General features: G+C 63.8%; 3 protein-coding genes across 5 annotated transcripts in view; all 3 read right to left on the reverse strand.

The window, feature by feature from the left end:
• The window catches only part of Znf385c (zinc finger protein 385C), a 32,618-nt gene extending 27,053 nt beyond the window's left edge, over positions 1-5,565 (reverse strand). The window contains exon 1 of the mRNA XM_013519286.1: positions 5,518-5,565. The gene's annotated coding sequence lies outside the window, so the exon portion shown is untranslated. The remainder of the gene's footprint in view (positions 1-5,517) is intronic.
• Positions 5,566-7,648: 2,083 nt separating this feature from the next.
• On the reverse strand, positions 7,649-13,314 carry Dhx58 (DEXH (Asp-Glu-X-His) box polypeptide 58). Of its 3 annotated transcripts, none has more exons than XM_013519387.1 (12): positions 12,938-13,314; positions 12,572-12,773; positions 12,114-12,304; positions 11,592-11,708; positions 11,125-11,251; positions 10,781-10,972; positions 10,145-10,398; positions 9,872-10,021; positions 9,626-9,787; positions 9,358-9,548; positions 8,270-8,366; positions 7,649-8,153 (listed from the first exon to the last, which is right to left on the reverse strand). In XM_013519387.1, exons 1-12 carry the CDS (start codon positions 13,103-13,105, stop codon positions 7,968-7,970), a joined length of 2,037 nt encoding a protein of 678 aa, XP_013374841.1. In that variant the 5' UTR covers positions 13,106-13,314; the 3' UTR covers positions 7,649-7,967. The 3 variants fall into 3 exon arrangements, with proteins under 3 accessions (XP_013374841.1, XP_013374840.1, XP_013374838.1); XM_013519386.1 differs by having other exon boundaries at positions 12,189-12,430; XM_013519384.1 differs by having other exon boundaries at positions 12,114-12,430.
• A 299-nt stretch (positions 13,315-13,613) lies between these two features.
• Positions 13,614-18,489, reverse strand: Kat2a (K(lysine) acetyltransferase 2A; the record flags this gene model as incomplete). Its single annotated transcript, XM_013519392.1, is given in 16 exon segments — positions 13,614-14,163; positions 14,265-14,328; positions 14,407-14,443; positions 14,545-14,659; positions 14,815-14,958; positions 15,157-15,267; positions 15,894-16,020; positions 16,138-16,346; positions 16,427-16,563; positions 16,653-16,763; positions 16,874-16,980; positions 17,336-17,527; positions 17,607-17,788; positions 17,934-18,023; positions 18,119-18,264; positions 18,366-18,489. Coding segments are annotated over 16 exon segments (2,115 nt in total). The 3' UTR covers positions 13,614-13,884.
• Between the last annotated feature and the right edge of the window lie 64 nt (positions 18,490-18,553).

Genomic DNA, 18,553 nt, shown 5'->3' on the forward strand with positions numbered 1-18,553 from the left:
GTTCGAGACCAGCCTGGGCTACAAAGTGAGCTCAAGGCCAGCCTGAACTGCATAGCGAGACCCTGTCTCAAAAAGACAAAGAAATTCAAATTTAAGAAACAAATAAATAAGCAGGTCTGAGCTGGGGTGTCACTCTGCGGCCTTCCATGTTGGAGGCCCTGGGTCCGTCCCCAGCACTGGGAAACACTCAGATCATATCATTCTTCTGTCTGAAGCACCGAAGTTCGCCCTCTGCTTCGAGAAACACTCTGCATAGCGTGAAAGATCTGCCCACCTGCCTCCTTCCCCACCTCCCGCAGCTCCTTCCCTGGGTGCCTCCCACGGATGACCTTGGAGATAAATACTTCCTGCCACTTAAAAATACTGCCATGGAGGGGGAACACTGAAGACACCAGAACTGTGTACAAAAAAACCTCATTAACTAAGGTACACAAAAGAATCAAATCTTGCCAGGCATGGTGGTACACATGCATAATCACAGCACTCCGGAGGCCGAGGCAGGAGGATCCCCTCAAATTTGAAGCCAGCTGGGGTTACATAGCAAGATCTTGTCTCGAATAAAAACAAAAAAACCAACAAAACAAAATACAAAAAAAAAAAGAGAAAAGAACAAAGAAAGATGAAAATTTGACAAATTTTTTTTTTTTTAATGTAAATTCCCAGTCAATTTTACCATGGCAGAGCCCAGGGGCAGGAGCCCGAGGCTCCTAAACTAAGGAGCGCCTGGAACTCCAGCAGCTGGGGGAATAAGGAGTGGATGCCGATAAACACAGTTTCAGGAAAGTTAAAATGGAATGAAAAACATGGAAATTTGTTTAACTGTACCAGAGGGGAGAAACTGAAAGAGCCGGTCAAGGAATCGGGGTGGAGGAGCTGTGCTCAAACTGGAAACACCCCTGAAGCCCTGGCGTGGGCGGGTCCCGGCGAAAATGTTTGCATTCAAAACATCCTCGGGGTTGAAGCTCCTGGCCAGAGCCCCGCTCCCGTCCCATCCTCTGCCCTGTGCCGCCTGGCCCAGCAGCACTGGGCTCCCTCAGTCGGAGCCCGGCAGGAGCCGGGCAGGCAGCTCCCCACACCCAGGAGGCTCAGACGCCCGGCTCCGGGTCCTGAGCTCCCGCCTCCCTGTCCTGTCCACTTGGCCGAGGCTCGAAGATCACCTCTGCGAGGGGCGAGGCCTTTCCCGGTTGCCCGGACTGAACCCTGTGCGCTGAGCTGCAGCACCACTCCTCCTTACTACGAGCCAAGGTCTCGCTACATCTCTAAAGAGACTTAGAGACTTGGGGTCCTCCTGCTTCAGCCTCCCAGATTGTTGGGATTTGAGGACGTGCCACTAACCCAGCTCATTGTCCTTAGGGCAGATTTTCCTCTTCCCCCTGCCTTATTCCTCCTACCTTGCTCTTTCTCGGATCTCCAGGGCAAGGTCTGGCAAAGAATACACAGTAAGTGCTCCATGAACATGTGTTGGCTGAATCAATAAATCACTGACCCCAGGGTGAGGCAGAAGGCAGAGTTTGGGGACTGCCCCCTACCTCCCCCCTCAGCCTGGCCACCTGCCTGGCTATTTGGGGGCCTTCCTGGTGCCTCTCCGGCCCCAGCACCCCTGTACCCCATATGGCTGGCCCGTTGTCGCTGGCCCGGCCTCCACCTAGGACAGCTGCATTCCCAGGGAGCCCCAGGTGGCTGGAGCCACAGCCGCTGATCCCTGCGGGAGCAGCTAAGTAGGACAGCATGCTTCAGAACAAGGTCACGGAGACGCTCCTGCCCCGCATTCTGTCCCCAGCCGGAGACCTGGGCTGGAGACCTGGGCCGGAGACCTGGGCCGGGGACCCGGGCAGCACCCTGCCCCACACGGCCTGCAGGGGGCCTGGCCAGAGTTCCTGGGCCGCCCTGCCAGCTGCAGACTAGATGGCATGGCCCTTGCAGCGCTGAGGCCGGGACGAGGGGCTGGGTGTGGGGTTAGGGGCTGCCCAGGACCAAGGCCTGGCAGGGCCCTGGGTCCCTGGGCGTGGGACACAGGAGCTGCCCGCTGCTGGGCCCAGCACACCGCACCCTGGGGTGGGTAGGGACCGGCTGGAGTCCTTGCAGGTGACAGCAGAGCTGCAGCACCAGGGTGCAGAGGTCCGGCCTGCGCACCCAGAAGAGGCAGCGGGGACCGGGGAAGGGGCCGGTGGGGCAGCAGGGAGCAGCTGGGCCCTTGCCTGGGCATCTGGGGGGGCGTCAGGGAGGCAGCTGCCCCACCACAGGACCTCAGTCCATAAACAAGAGCCACACAGCCGGCCCTGTGTGACGCTGGGGGAGGCGGCAGCGGCGGTTTACAGCAGGAAGCCGGGCTGGGCGGGGGTGAGCTCCGCCGAAACTCGCGCCAGCACCTCGGGAAACCCCGCATCCACGCCCGCCCTCGGCCCAGGGGTCACTCCCACAGGGCTGCCCCGGGCGCCCTACAGCATTCAGTTTGGAGCCGTCGTCCCCAAGTTCTGGAGGGGCGCAGGACCGAGTGTCCTCCAGGGTCGCGTGTGTCCGCATGCCCAGCGTGCAGCCCAGGGGGACGGCAGCTCCTGGACGCGCTGCCACCTTCTCCTCCACTCCTGGCTGCCCTGTGCCCCGGACTCCTCAAGGGACAGAGAGACGGACGGACAGAGCGCGGGAGGAAGGTGTGAGCGGCTGACGCCGGGAGAGCGGGGGGAGGGGAGGACCAGCTCGAGAGGACGGCAGAGGACGGACGGACAGGGAGCTCGCAGCAGCAGCAGCAGCAGCGGGACGGACGACGGTGGAGGCAAGCAGGGGCTCACCAAAACCTCCAGGACAGACAGACGGATGGACAGACAGAGGCCAGGGCCGCAGTTGCCGAGACACCTGGAGCCTTGGGGCAGGCGTCAGGCGCGGGCTCTCGAGTCCCCAGCCCTGAGCCACTGCAGACCCCTGGGCCCATGCTCAAGCAAGCCGAGCCTGGCGGGTCACCCAAGGTGAAGGAGGTCCCTGGTCAGGGACGGGCGCTGTGGAGCGTGGGGCCCGGCGGCGCTGTGGGGAGCCCCCCTGGGTGCACTGTGTGTTCAGCTCCACGGAGCACCGCACGGCAGGGACCAGGCCGCAGTGTTGGGGGCCCCACACAGCCCCGACAGCACGGTGGGAACCCATGTGCCGTTTGTCCCCACCGAGGATGACCCGGCGCCTGCCCCCCAGCCCCCACTCGCCTGTCCACGGCCCAGGACCGAGGTCAGGAGAGAAGCCGCATCACAGAGGCCTGGCCCCTCCAGGAGAGCGCACAGGGACCGTGGGGTGCCGCCCTCACCTCCTCTATCCTTCCACGCTCCCGGCAGCCTCGATCCCACCCGGGAGCTCAGCCGCCCGCTCCACAGCCCTTCCTGCTGGCGTAGCACAGGGCGCGTTTTAAAACTGTCCCGATTTTGGGGTAGAGAATGAGGTCAGGAGACCCAAGGGGGACAGTGCCTGTGACAGCCGACTCTCTTCCTCATTTCACCTTGAAATTCCTCCCCGGCCTGGGAAGCACGTCCCGAGCCCACTTCGCAGGGCTCCACTCTGGTGGGAGACGAGGAAGACAGGGAGCGAATGAGCCCAACGGCCCTGTGGTCACCGGGCCAGGCCCAGAGGACATGTGCAGAGTCTGGGGCAATAGGTACATGTAGACGTCTGACTTTTGCATGCGTGTGTGCTACTGTGGGGTTGAACCCAAGGCCTTTAAACTGAGCTACATCCCCAGCCCTTTATGTATTCATTTTTAAAATGTTGGGATAAGATCTCATCTACTGCCCAGGCTGGGTTCCAACTTGCAATCCTCCTGTCTCAGCCTCCCAGCGCGCTGGGATGAAGAGCATGTGCCACCACGCCTGGCCCTAAAGATTTTAAAATCATAAATAAAGTGCAAAAACCAAAACAAAACCCTGTCCAACAAGGTATGCTCTCACCCCTACCTCCATAAAGGCACCTTCTGCAGGGCCGGGACACTGGGCTCCGGTCCGGGCTGCTCTGCCTCCCGGGAGTTACGCATCTGAGTGACATGGTGGTATGCAGGGACAGCCGGAGGGTGACGCTAGCTGACACCCCCGGCAAGGACTCCCACGCACGTGCAAGGATAACAGCCTCCGTCCTAGGTCCGGGTTCTGTCCCACCCCAAGCTGTCTCTCCGGCCCTGGGGCACACACTGCTGGCAGTACGGGGACTGTGATCCGGAGTCCGGCTTGGCCCTCTGCCCTGTCCGCCCCTCATGGGACAGGGGGTGGCCCCAAAGGAGACCAGGCTCCCCCTGAGGCAGCGTGCTCGGCCCGGTGGGACTGAGCCGTCTTGCTAGCGGGGGGCAGGACTCCCCGTCACTAGTATTATTTATCTTCCTGGAAAAATTTGGTGAGGCTTGGTCCCAGCTTGGGGATTTCTGCAGGCGGGAAGGCCAGGGAGGTGACGCCAACGGGACATTTTCTTTTCAAGTTAGGCCTCCAAGCCAGAGCTTGTTCCAGGGAGGCAGAACCCCAAGTCGGCTCCCGCTGGGCACTTGTCCCCACACCGAGACAAAAGGCCACCCTGACAGCAGGCTGCAGCCGCGGCCGGGGTGAGACCCGCGCACCAGCAGAGGGCTGGGGTGGCGACAAAGGGCACCATCGCGCTCTCTGGCCAAGCTTTAAAAATCCTTCCACCCCTGCCACCCCCCGCAGATGGGCTTTGCTGTCCTGCAGGAGGGGACGAGGGGACCGGGGACGCTTAGGCGCGCTGAGCCCTCACCAGGCGCCTGGCAGCGCGCTAGGCGAGCGCTCTCCGCACGGCTTAGGTCCCGCCCCCACCCGGCGGGCGGCTGTCACTCTTCCACAGGTAAGGCGGCTGCCGGGGCGCTAGGGAGCCCCAGGCCGCAGTGAGGAAGGCGACCCCAGGCCCTCTGAAGAAGCCGGCACCGCGGCGGGGCGCGGGGGGCACCAGCAGAACTTCCCACGGTGAGGATCGCATCGGAGCGAGAGCCCACGGACGGGGACTCCGGACGGCTGTGGGAGCGGCCGCCGTCGGTCCAAAGGCGTGCGACGACCTCCGGGGGGCCAGCTGGTCCCAGGGGGAGCCCCTCTCGCCACTGCGCCCCAGGGGCCCGGCTCTGCGAGGGCAGTGCCCGCGGTGGGGAGGCCGCCCGCCCAAGCCGCAGCCGCTGCCCTCCCCAGCGCGCTCCCCTCGGTCCCGGCGCGGCCAGTCCCACCACAGCGGGTGCATGCGCGCCCCGACTCGGCAACAGGCGCGCGGCCCAGGTCCCCGCCGGCGCGCACCCCTCTGTACCCCGCGTGGTAAGTGCAGCGCGGGTGTCGGGCTCTAACCTCGGTGCCTGCAGAGCTGCGGCCATGGGGACCCCGGCCACCCCCTCAGTCACTCTGTCCTTGCGCCCCTCCGACTCCGCCTGGAAGGTCTACCGCGCTGCTCTGCGCGCCTGGGATGCCCAGTGTCCGCGCAAGGGTCCCCACGGTCTTAGGGCACCCCGATGGACAGGACCCCGGCCGGCAGGATGGGGGACAGCCCGCGTCGTCGTCTTACCTGCCGGGACGGGCAGCGCGCCGTGGCCACCTGCGCTCTCCAGGCTGGGAGCGCGGACACCCGGCAGGCGGCGGGGCCGGGCGGGGCGGGGGCTGCTGGGGGCGTGTTCAGGGTGGGCGTGCCTCCAGCTTGGCCGGGCCAGGAGCCCGAGCGTCTGAGCCTCTGCCCCTGGGTGGGGCCCAGCCGGGTCCTCAGGGCCGGAGGACCTCAGGACATCTCCCAGGACTGCTGCTCAGGTGCCCCCGACCCTTCCGGAGATGCAGGAAGTGCAGAGACCTCACCTGGCCGGAGCCCTAGCCCAGCTCTTGGAAGCCCGCCCAGCCGAGGGTGGTGCCTCACACCCGGAATCCCAGCACTGGGGAGGCTGAGGCAGGAGAATCGCATCCAGCCTGGATGACTTAGACTGTGTCTCAAAATTAGAAAAGGGCTGGAGAGGTAGCTCAATCTGAAGGCCCCGGTACAATGCCCAGTATGTCAATCAATTGATCAATCGATCGTAGGCTGCCCATCCCGGAGTCAGCTGCCTGGGACCTCGGGGCACTTAGGAGGCCGACAGAGGCCCAGGTCATCTCCCCACCAACCCCCAGCACCAGCTGCGGTCCCTCAGCTGTCGCTGTTTAGCCCTGGAATGACAGGCGTCCGGACTCCGTGAGTCCAGCCACATTCGAGGCCAGGGAGCTTAGCACCGGGCGCCCCCGCCCTCCCTCTGCCCGACTCACTAATTTTATTGACCCGTGAAAGGCACGTAGCGGCCAGTGGGAGGGGATGACAACTCCGGGCGCCAAGGGGAGTGGATGGGGTGCAGCGGCCCAGGAGGCAGAGATGTGACAGGGACAGCAGGAGGGGCGCCCCAGAGGCACAGGAAGCGGCCGGGGACCCAGCCCACACTCTCGGGGGGCGGGTGCGCAGGATAGGGTCTCAGCCCACAATCAGAAAAAAGAAAACAGTGCTGCCATCCACGCGGCGGGAGGGGCTGCCGTCCTGCCACACTCCCCCCTCCTGAAGGTGACTCCTGCCCGCTGAGCCTCTTGCTACAGAAATAGCCCTTTCCCCGAAGAATCAACCTACTTCTGCCTCCTTCTTATTAAAATGAGACCGGAAATCAGGCCTTTGTAATTCTCCCACCCCGCCCCCACCTGCGCCCACCCCTAGAGCCCAGTCTCCAGGGAGATGGCCCGGGACAGAGGGTGGGGACACAAGGCCTCCGGTTCTCTGATGGACCCAAATGGAGGCCTGCGTAGGTTTTTGCACCTGGGGCTCCAGTCCCAGCCTCCTGCAACCAGCAAAGCCTCCACCACTGAGGCCCAGCCCCCGTGCAGACTCTTTGGGCCGGGAAGATAGCTCAGCGGCACAAGCGCCTACCCGACAAGTGCAAGGTCCTGAGTTCGATTCCTGGTACCAAAGGAAACTAAAAGACTCTTGAAGCTTTTTCTCCATGAGGGCAGAAGACACCCATTCCAGAGGAGCGTTTTTACGTCCCTACATTACCACCCCACTGAGCTTGGGGACTGCGGCAACAGACCTCCAAAAGCATACTTTTCTGTTCTTTTTTTGAGACAAGATGTTGCTATGTAAGCCAGGCTTGCTTTGAACTCGGTGCAATCCTCCTGCATGAGGCTCCCAAGCGCTGGGATTACAGGTGTGCGCCCCTACATGTCTCTTTTTTACAGGAATACTTTTGGGGGTGATGCCAATGGTCAGCATACTGACTTACAGGAGTATACATGTTTAAACATATCCAGTTGCACACTATAAATACGTGCAGTTTATTTTCTATCAATTACACCTGAACAAAATGTGGTTTAAAACACCACACATTCAGCACTCTGGAGGCTGAGGCAGGAGGATCACTGCAAGTTCGAGGACAGCCTGGGCTACAAAGTGAGCTCAAGGCCAGCCTGAACTGCAGAGCGAGACCCTGTCTCAAAGACTGACTGACTGACTGACTGACTAAATAAATAAATAAATACCACACATTGCCAGGCGTGGTGGCCCATGCCTGTGATCCCACCACCTGGGAGGCTGAGGCAGGAGGTTCACCGAGTTTGAGGCCAGCCTGAACTACATAGCAAGACCCTGTCTCAAAAAAAAAGAAAAACCAACAAACTAAAACCAAACCAAACCCCACAAGTTTTCTACCCTGTTTTCCCATTTAATTTTTGAGGAGCCTCAAGAACCAGAAGTGGCTTTGGTGTGGAGGGTGTTGGGTCCTCGTGGCTCAGTAGATGATCCTCCTGCCCGTTTCCTGGCTCCGTCCAGGCGGCCAGCGGCCAGCACTGAATGTGTCCCTCCAGCTGCCTCCCCAGGGTGCCCAGGACTGGTGGCTCAGACAGGAGCCTGCCTGGATCAAAGCTTCATGGGGGGGGGGGGCGGCGCGGGGAGCAGGGGGCCAGCGGCTGCGGGCTCTGCTGCCCCCTGCAGGCCGAGCCGGGCACCGCAGCGCCGGGCAGTCAGTCCAGGGAGAGGTCGGCCAGGTTCTGGGTACAGTGCTGCAGGAAGTCGAAGTCCTCCACCGGGAAGGGCACCCGCGACCACTTCTTGGCCTGGATCCGGCTCTGCGGGGTCTCCAGGAGCAGGCTGCGCACTTTGAGCACCGGCAGGGTCACCGACTTGTAGATCATCTGCAGTCCCCAGCTCTGGGGGGGGCAGAGAGGACTGGGTCTGGGGCCCGGGCTCCTCCTTCCACGGCCGGCTCCCAGGCAGGGCTCCCAGCCCAGGGAGGGCTCCCCAGGGCGCCACGGCCTGCGCGCACCTCCCCACAGTTGCGGCAGCTAATGGCGCCCCCCGGCTTCCAGTCCTTGAAGACTCTGTCGATGACCACAGGCTCCCGGGACACGGTGTAGTAGAGCCTGGAGGGGAAGGGGGCGGCCGCAGCCCTCGTGGACCCTGGGCCCAGACCTTGCACCCTGCGGCCAGCGGACCTCCTCCCTTGCGCCTGTCCAGGGGCACTGTGGTCCCAGGGCCAAGATCAACCCAACCTCCGCAAGGGCCGCAGCCTCTACGCTTCCCAGGGGCTGCTGCCTCCACCCCACCCACCCGCCCGCCTGGCCCGCGTCTGCCCCCTTGCTGCTCCCGGGGTCTCAGCACGGGAGTTGGCCCCACACTGCTCTGCTGGAGTCCACTGGGGCTGCTCATCACCTCTGGGTTCAGGTGGCGCTTTGGGGCTAGACCTTTGGCACCCTGCCCCACTAGTCCGTCTGTGGTCTGCTGTCGGCATTCTGATCCCCACCATCTGTCCCTTCCCCCCAGGCCGAGGGGCCCGCCCCACTCTGCCATGCCCTGTCAGGCCTGTGTCATTTTCTACCCACCTTCTTGGAGCCAAATGCTGCCTCCTCACATAGGAAGCAGGGTGGGGACCCCTGGCATAGTGGCCTGACACTGAGGTGCCTAATAACGGCTCCCTACTGCATGGAGGAAGCTGGCTACCCTCCGCGGAGCCCTCCAGGGCATGGCTGTTAAAGACAGTCTTGCTGTATTGCGTAGGTGGGCCTTGAACTCCTGGGTTCAAGCCACTCTCCTGCCTCAGCCTCCCTCGAAGCTGGGACTGTAAGTGTACCACCACACGGGGCAACCAGCTTCTCTGAATGTCCTCAGAGGAGTTGGACGGGACCCAGTGTGTGGGCACAGAGCGTGTGACGCCGAGTTCCAGGTCCTGCTCTGTGACGCGGGGCTCTGGGAACCTGGGCAGGTCACTTAGCAGCTCTATTCCCTCACTTGTCAGACAGGGGCAGGGGTAAAACAGTGTCACCAGACGCTGCTCGTCAACCTCCGCCCCCAACCCTCCAAGCACTGCCCCACCCCGCTTCCTTCTCCTCCTGACAGCCCCTTCCACAGGCTCACGAGAAGTTGGGGTTCACGTTGACGTGGTGGGTGCCCTCGACCTTCCGCAGGTCACTGCCGTGGCCCACAGCCACCATGCAGTTGATGCAGAGGAGCCTCACGTGCTCCGCGGGGAACTGTCGCCGCTGTCTGTCCCTCTGCGTGGCCCGGGCGGCACGCTTGACCACGGCTTCGAGCTGCAGATCCCGGATCTGGGGGCCCAAGGGGGTGCAGTCAGAGCCCCATCCACAGGGCCCAGGGCCAGGTCGCGACCCCGCCTGCTGCAGACCTTGGCCTGGTACTCGGCCGGGTCCATCCTCTGCACGGCGGCCACTGCCTGTTCCATCAGGGCCTCCAGAGCCTCATTGGTCAGCTCGCGCCGCAGCTCCCGGCTGCCCTCCGTGGCCACGAACGAGTACACGCTCTGGCTGGCCCGTGCGCGGCCCCGCGCCTGGGGAGGCGGAGCACAAAGCTGAGTCTGACCAGGGCTGGGCGCCAGACCCCTCCGATCCCTCGAGGCGGGAGGGCCGAGCACCTGGACCATGGAGATCTCGTTGGTCAGCAGCCCGTAGCGCACCACCACGTTGCACTTGGCGATGTCCAGCCCCTCCTCTGCCACACTCGTGGCCACCAGAAGGTTCAGGGCGCCGGCCCGGAACTTCCGGATCACGTCCTGCTGGTCCCTCTGTTGGGGCACAGGCAGGACAAAGGCAGCCCCCGCCTCAGCCTGGGGACAGCACACGCCCTGGCCACAGGGTCCCCCTGCACCCCGCCAGGGCACAGCCCCGCTGCTGCCCCAGGCCCACACCTGGGTCATGTGCGCACTCTGGCTGCCGCTGCCCGCCCCGATCAGCATCTGGGCCCGGATGCCCGCCGTCCGCAGGCTGGGCTGCTGCTGGAGCCAGAGCAGCAGGGACTGGGCGCTCTGGCGGGTGCGGGTGAAGACAATGCCCCGGGGGTTGGCGGCACCCCTGAACTGCGCCTGCAGGATCTGCTCCAGCGTGTCCAGTTTGGGGTTCTCGGGGCCGTGTGTTGCCAAGCGGGTCAGCTCGTCCTTGTGGTCTGTGAGAAGCTGGAGGTCGGTGGGGCCCCAACACCTTTGTAACCAGCTAAGTCTGCAGCCCTTTTTAATTTCTTTGTTTTGAAAGAGGGTCTCAAAGTAGCTAAGATGCCCAAGCTGGGCTTGAATTTGCGATCCTCCTGCCTCAGCCTCCAGGACTGAAGGGATGACAGGTGTGCGCCATCACTACTGGCAACCTATTTTTGGATTTTTGATTGCCATTCCAACTACATGTTTTAAAAAATATCTGTCAATAAGGTAAATTCGTTTTCACAATTATGCTTACCTTTCACAGATAAGGAAATGAACCTGTTATATCCATGGCTTTCGATTTGGGTTTGAAAAACAGGGTTCTTCCCACGGGCCCCTCCCCAGGCTCCTCACCATCGAAGAGGCCCAGGAGCCAGCGCTCGGCGTGCAAGATCTGAGATTTGGTGGCGCGCTCCCGGTCACAGAAGTCCTGCAGCGAGGCCAGGGCGTCCACAGCGCGCACAGTGTCGTGGATGAGCAGCGCGTCGTTGTAGCGCCTCAGGTGGAGCGCGAGCACGCGGCGCTCCTGGAGCCCCGCCTCCGCGGCTGCGGGCGGGGCCAGGGTCGGGGTGGGGCGATGTGAGACCCCGCCCACGGGTGCCTCCAGCGTGGGCACCACCCCTGAGCGACCAAGCCCCGCCCACCGCGGCCAGGCCCCGCCCCCGAGTGGACAGGGCTGTCTCCGCGGCCCGCAGCACCTGTCTTGCACAGCTCCACCACCTGCTGCTCATACGTCTGCGTCCCAAAGTCTTGGGCCAACTCCGGCATTTCCGCGTGGTCGTGGATCTGAGCCATAAGCTTCTTTATCAAGTCCCCAAATGGGTCCTGGGCAAGAGGAGCGTGCGTGAGGGGGACCTGGCTGGAGGAGTGCCCGGGTCCTGCAGACAGCTCCTGGTCCACCCCCACCCCCATGCCCTGTTCACACTGGGCACCGGCCAGCCTTCCCGCTGGAGGACAGAGCTCGGTACACCCAGCAATGTCCTGGCTTGCACCAAGGGCCCTGACTAATGTCCACAGTTCCATCTGGGCCAGTCTGGGCAACTGTGGGCGTGGCTGTGCCCATGGCCCAGAAAAGACACAGGCCCAGTGCACAGGCCAAGGACCTAGAGTGTCCAGCTGCCGGGATGCAGGCAGCACAGCTCCCCACCCGGCCCGGCCCGCGCACCTGGCTGCGCCTCTGGCACAAGTCATACTGCTTGCAGGGCTGGGGACGGTGCTCCAGCAACTCTGGGCGGTGGGTCTTGGGCGACATAATGCACCACGTATCCAGGTTGGCACAGAGCTGCGGGCAACAGGGAGGGCTTCGCTGGGCCGGGGTTGAGTCTCAGGGACAGCGGGCAGGACTTTGAGGTGAGTGGGTCCCGGCGGAGGACCACAGAGCCTGACACAGGCCCACTGGGCAGGGGCACAGTTAGGATAGCTTAGTGAGAGCCTGCCTCAGCTGAACAGGGCTGGGATGGAGCTCAGCGTGAGGGTTGTGTCCCCAGTCCCACAGACACCAATGAGTAAAACTGGGTGAGAGCTGAGGTGCTCAGGACGAGGGGGCACAGTGTGGAAACAAGGCCGGGAGCTTGTTCCAAGGGCCCTGGGGGCAGGGAGCTGCGGGGTGTGAGGACACCTGGGGAGCCCGGGCTGGCAGGAGGCCCCTGGCCTGGCTGGGGCAGGAGGGGCCCAGGGCCCAGCGGACCTGCAGGATGTGCTCGATGGCGCCCTGGAGCTTGGAGTTCCCGCCCGTGCCTGGAGAGGCGGTGAGACCCAGCACCTGGGGCAGGTGCCGCCGCCTCTGCAGCTTCTGCTCCAGATACTGGCTCAGGATGACATTGTAGACGGTGCCCTTGTGCGTGTGGTGACACTCATCCACCACGATGAGGGAGAAGGCTGGAGCCGCAGGGAAGCTGGAGTCTACACCGTGCGTGGGGCCCTTCCTCCCCTTAGCCCTGCTTCCCCCAGCCCTGTCCATCTCAGACTGCCACAGCCCCGGAGGAGGGCCCAGGTGGGGGAGATCTGTGGCCAATTTGCAGATGAGTAAACTGAGGTTCGCTGGAAGAAGGGCCCCACCCCAGGTCTCTCTCTACAGCTCTGCCCGGCCCCGCACGCCCCGGCCGCAGAGGGCCCAGGTGTGCGTCCTCGCGGCCCCGGCCTCACCTGTGAGCTCCACGTGCTCCTCCTCCTCCGAGCTACTCAGTGCCATCTGCAGCAGCTCGGCTGTGCAGATGACCAGGTCGTGCTTCTGTGCCATGTGGCCGAAGCCCGCCCGTGCCCCCATGTCCCCACTCAAGGTGGCCATGGCCCAGCGTCCACCCAGCACGAGGCTGAACTCCTCAGCGTGCTGGGTCACCAGGTGCACCTGCGGGCGCAGACGAGGTGCGGACAGAATGCTGGCTTGGGCGGGCGGGGAGCAGGGAGGGGTGAGGGGACCCCCAACCTCCCGGCTGGTGTTGGACGGGGGCAGCAGCTGGGAGGGCTGGGGCCGCAGAGGGCACCAAGGTGCCCGCAGGCTGAGCCACTCACCCTGTTGACCAGCACCACCACTTTGGCTCCATCGACTGTTTCCAGGTGCCTCTTGGCCACGTAGGCGGCTGCCCGGGTCTTGCCCGCGCCCGTGGGCAGCCAGATGATGATGTTCCGGCCCTCCAGGGCGGGCATGATCACCTCCCACTGGTAGGGTCGCAGAGCCATGGCCTCAGCCCAGCAGCTGCCCCTGCCCCTGCCCCCTCCACCGGCGCGGGAGCCTGCTTCCCCTGGACTCGGCCAGCCGAGGGAGCTGGTGGGCTCCTGAGACCCGCCTGGAACCCCGCAGAGGCACAGCCAACAGGGCTTGAACACTCAGAGCCTCAGGGCTCTGGGGAACCTGCCTTCCCGGCTGGGAAAAGGAAACCGAAGCCAGGGGGAGGAGCCAGCGGGCGGCGGCGCTGACTCAGCCTGCAGAGGGCGCAGCACGCGGTCTGGGCTCTGGAAAGCAGAACCAAGACCTGGCGCACCAGGCAGGCGGGGAGGAGGGGGCGGCCGCACCAGAGCCCCGCAAGAGCGGCTGCACCGGCAGAGGGTCTGACCTCACCGGCCCCGGCAGGGGACAGGAAGAGCCTGCGGCGGGGACAGTGGTGACAGAGCCTGGCGGGTGCCGCTGGCCCCCGAAAGGGGACTGGCATAGGCATGCAGGGGCGGGGCACTGAGACAATCACACCGGGGAAAAAACACAGAGCTTTATTGTTCCCTTGGAGGGTTACTGAGTGGTCCCCACACCCTCGGCCTGGGGGACAGACCACAGGGCAGCGCAGGGCCAGCCACAGCCCCTGCAGCCGGGCTCGCGGGGTTGGAGCCTGAAGTCACTTGCTGAAGTGACAAGAACAGTCGTGGCCCTCGGGGGCAAGGCCACCAGACCGGGACCCCAAGGTTCCGTGGCTGAGGGGCCGGGGCCGCCAGGGCCAGGCAGAGTGCGTCCTCCCGCCGAGTCTGGGCTACTTGTCGATGAGCCCGCCCTCCTTGAGCTTGAAGTAGAAGAACTTCTCCAGCGCGCTGGCGCAGCGGCAGTACTCGCTGTCCGGCGGGTTGTACTCGCGGCAGTTGGCGATGACCCGCTGCAGGTCGGCCACGAAGAGCTTTCGGGTCACGTAGTAGCGGCTGCGCAGCCGCTCCGTCATGGTCTTCAGGTCGATGGGGAAGCGGATGACCTCGTAGTAGTCCGGGGCCTCCGATTTCTTCACGGGCTCCATGAAGGGCCAGGCGCTGGGGTGCGACTGCAGAGAGCGCGGAGTGAGGGTGGGCCTGAGCCGGGGCCGCCCAGTGCCACCGCCCACCCCGGACGGGACAGAGCGCATCGCCCCAGTGTAGGACGCACCTTGATCTGGGCCAGCAGGTTTTTGAGGGTCGCGTACAGCTGGTCGGGGTCCTTGAGCTCCTTGCTGGGGTGAGAAGCCAGGTCTCAGGCTCTTCGTCCCGACTCCCCACGCCCCAACACCAGCCCTGCGCAACTCACTCACCCCTTCTCCTTCCCCAGCGGCTTCCAGCCAGTCTCGCCTGCAGCGGGGAGGGGGAGGGGGAAGGGGAGGGGACAGTGAGCCTGAGCCCCCGTCCTCGCAGGCAGGGACCCCGCCCACCCGCCCCGGCCCGCTGCTCACGGATGCCGGGGACGCTCTCCACAGGGATCTGCCGCACGCCCTCCTTGAAGCAGCTGAGCCCTGGGTAGACCTTACGGATCTGGGCCTGTTTACGCTCGATCAGCTTCTTGATGATCTGAGGGAGATGGGCGATGAGACTCCGGGGCCCCCCAAAGGGAAAAGCCCCGGATCCTGACACCCCTTTCCTAAGTTCCTGCAGAGCGGGCAAGGAGTGCAGGTGCAGGGCTCCACGCATGCGCACAGCCGCGGGGGGGGGGGGCAGAACCACACCTCCTTCTGCTTCTTGATGATGTGCGACAGCTCCGTGTAGGGGATCCGGGGATTCAGCTCGCACTCCATCAGCGTGGCCCCCTCGTAGTCCTTGATGTAGCCCAGGTAGCGGCTCTTGGGGACCTTGATGTCCTTGGAGAAGCCCTGGGGTGTGCAGCAAGCGCCCTGTCCTTCAGCACACACTTCTGAGTCTCAGGGCCAATCCCCCCCCAGGTGTCATGTGGACTCCATGTGTCCCGGCCGGTGACAGCAGAGGAGAAGGAGGACAGGGCGAGGACTTCCTCACAGGTGCCAGAAGGAGCAGGGACGTGCGGACGGGGCAGCAGGTGAGGCCCGGCTCACCTGCTTCTTGAAGTAGCCGATGGCGTACTCGTCGGCGTAGGTGAGGAAGTAGAGAATGCCGTGCTTGATGTGGTACTCCTTCAGGTGGTTCATCAGGTGCGTGCCGTAGCCCTGCAGGGAGCGGGCGTGGGCTGCAGTGGGCAATCTGAGCGCGGGAGACACCATCTCCCGCACACAGCGGGACCACAGAGAGCTGGGTCATCTGTTCAGGACACCAAGGGGCCCTCCCGCGGGTCTGCGGGGCAGGAGGGGGAGGGTGTTTGCCAGTTAGCTCCCCGCTGCAGCAGGAGGACCATGATGAAAATGGAGGTTCACGTAAACAGGGCTGCTAGCTGGGGCACAGCTCAGGGCAGGGAGCTGGGGCAGCACACAAGGGGCCAGGCCCGAGGCCCAGCACCGAAGGTAAAAAGTAAACAAGAGAATGAAAGAAACCCTGCTGACGCTCAGGCTCTATTTGTCACAGGCAAGTCCCTTTTCTTGCCAGCACAGAGCTCCACCTCCAGTCCACTTGTTTGAGACAAGATCTCACTAAATTGCTAAGTTGCCCAAGTTGGGCTCGAACTTGGGATGCTCCTGCCTCAGCCTCCCAAAGTGCTGGGATTATAAGCACCTAACCGCAACAGGGGATGCCCTAATACATAGTTCCTAAATTCCAGCTGCCCCCTGGTGGGATCGTGAAGAACAGACTCTGCCACGGAAAGGGGCCCGAGGCTGCCACAGACCTAGCCTGTGCTCACCTTGACCTGCTCATTGGAGGTGACAGCGCAGAAGACAATTTCGGTGAAACCCTGGGTGGGGAACATGCGGAAGCAGATCCCACCGATGACGCGCCCGTCCTTGATCAGGGCCAGCGTTTTGTGCTTCCTGGGGGAGAGAGGTGTGTCACAACCCTGCAGGTTGCCCAAGGCCCTGGTTGTGGTAAGGGCAGGAGGACTCAGGATGGGGCAGGTGGCATCCCCTGGGCGTTGCGGGAGAACGCACGGGTCGAAGACGAGGCGGGCGATGTACTCCTTGGGCATGCGAGGCAGCTGGTGCGAGAAGACGTTCTGCAGCCCCACGAGCCACAGCAGCACCCGCCGGTTGGCCTTGGGCGCCAGTGAGTTGCCGATGACGTGGAACTCGATGATGCCGCGCCGCTCCTCCAGGCGGGCCGTCTCATCGCGCGCTGCGTTGGCCGACAGCAGGCTGGTCTGCGGGTGGAGGGCGGTGAGTGGGGGCGGGGGAGGGTCCCGGGTCCCGCCCCACACAGTCAGCAGGCCCAGCAGCCCACCTCGGGGCCCAGCATGGCGGCGGGGTCAGTGATGGTCAGCATGACTTCGTTGACCAGCTCCATGGGGATGTCACCCATCACGCGCAGCCGCTTGGCGTCCTCCAGGGTCAGGTTCTCCGGCAGCTTCCTCTTCTCTCCTGCAGCAGGAGGGTGGCAAGGTCACTGCCGAGGAGCTGAGCCGTGGGTGGGCAAGGTCAGGGGTCAGGCGTAGGGGGTCAAGGCTCACCCGGCATGGGCTCAGCTCCCGTGGCGTCTAGACTCAGGGAGCTGTTGCTGCCCCCTCCCATGGTGGGGCTGAAGATCGGGGTGCTGGGAACCACTGCAGCGCTGACCGTGGCTGAGGGACAGAAAGAGAGTCAGGGACAGGGACAAGGAGGTCATCTGGCCCCTCCCGGCCTCAGCCAAGCCCCCAGCACTTCCCCCTCCAAATCCTGCGGTGCCACCCACCTGGCCTGGGCACCAGCTGTGTCCCCTCCGAGGGTGGCATGGTGAAGCCTGACTCCCAGATGGGTGAGTTTGCCCCATAGATCTCCTCCTCCAGCATGGACAGAAACCTGGGGGCGGTACGGATGGTACTGCTGTTCCATCACACAACCTGGGCGGCCCGGGGGACCGACACCACCCGCGGGAACCTGCTCTCGAGCATGGGGAGGCTGAGATGAGAGACGGCGCTGCCCTGGGGGAAGCCCTAGTCCTGCACCTTTCTAACTGGAGGCAAGAAACTGGGACCTGCCTGGGACGGCAGAGCGCAGGAGCTGGGCTCTGAGCGGAAGCCCCTGGTGCTCTGTGGCCAGGCAGGGCTCCAGTCACCTCTTGTCCCCGCCCCCAGGCTTGGTGGGCATGGTGTCTCCTGACTGTAAGCTCTGGCTTTTGGGGCGCAAAGTCCCGGCAGGCAGGATGGAGCCTCACTTGGGGAAGTGGGTGAGGATGAGGGTCCTCTTCTCAGGCACCAGCTTGTCCTTCTCCACTCGGAACTTTTCCAGCAGCTGCCGGCGTGTGACGGTGAAGATGGACCGAAGCAGGCTGCGCCCGAAGACGTGGGTGGTTTCGTAGCGAGGGAGGCTGTCACAGCTCTGGGGTACGTGGCAGTAACACAACCACCTAGGGGCAGGGGCGGCAGGTGAGGGTGGAAGCCGAGAAGCCGGGAAAGGCTGCAGGGCTCCGGGCAGGCTAGGCCCACCTGGTGTAGTTGACCTTGTAGGCGGCCACGTCCTCTGACTGAGACCTCTGCCGGAACTGGGCGGGCGTCTCCAGCTTCCAGTAGTTGAGGCAGAGCAAGAACATCTTTGAGAGCTCAAACATGGTCTGGCGCTCCCGGGGAGCCAGGTGGCTGAACTTGTACTGCACGAAGTTGAGCACACCCTGGGGAGGGACAAGCCGGAAAGTGGGTCCACGTCAGGCCTGCTCTGAACCTCACTGGCTCTCAGCACCAGGAGGACCCAGGAGGACACAAGCCCCCCACTGGGCCAAGCCACCTCCAGCCTCCCCGTCCCAGTCCCCAACCCACCTGCTCAATGTTAGGCTTCTCAAATGGGGGGCTGCCCAGTGACCCCTCCACCACGGGCCGGGTCATCTGCAAGATGCATTTCCTCAGGAGCTGGAGGACAGGGACAGCGAAGCTCTGAGCTACAGAACCCCCAACGCCCGACACAATGTACCGCTTGACCCCCCACACCCTCCCTGGAAGCTCACCTTGAAGAGGTAGAAATACACCTGCTTGGTGTCGGTGTCCTCCTCCTTGTGCACGGACATGAACAGGTTCTCCACGTCCACCACCATGCCCAGCAGCCGGTTGATCTCGTCCTCGGATACGTTCTCCAGGTGGGACACGTGGTCAGCTGCGTGGGGACAGGTGGGGACGCTGGGAAGGCCTCCGAAGGGCGGCCCACGCCCCTGACTGCCTGGATTTCCGGGGAGTCCCAGCCCTGCCCGCGCTTACCCAGGGGGTGCTCACAGCTGCGGCACAGCTCGCCCAGGTTGGCAGCCGGCTGCTGCAGGTCCATGCGGGGCGCGGTGGGCGGCTTGGGGTTCTTCCAGCCATTGCACTTGCAGGTCTCGGTGGCCTGGGGCGGGCGGGGCGGGGCGTCACGCTCGTGCACCCCGGGCCGGGGTCTGCGCCCCACGCCC

Source organism: Chinchilla lanigera, unplaced genomic scaffold (assembly GCF_000276665.1).
Source record: "Chinchilla lanigera isolate Chin_1 unplaced genomic scaffold, ChiLan1.0 scaffold00050, whole genome shotgun sequence".
NCBI lineage: Eukaryota > Metazoa > Chordata > Mammalia > Rodentia > Chinchillidae > Chinchilla > Chinchilla lanigera.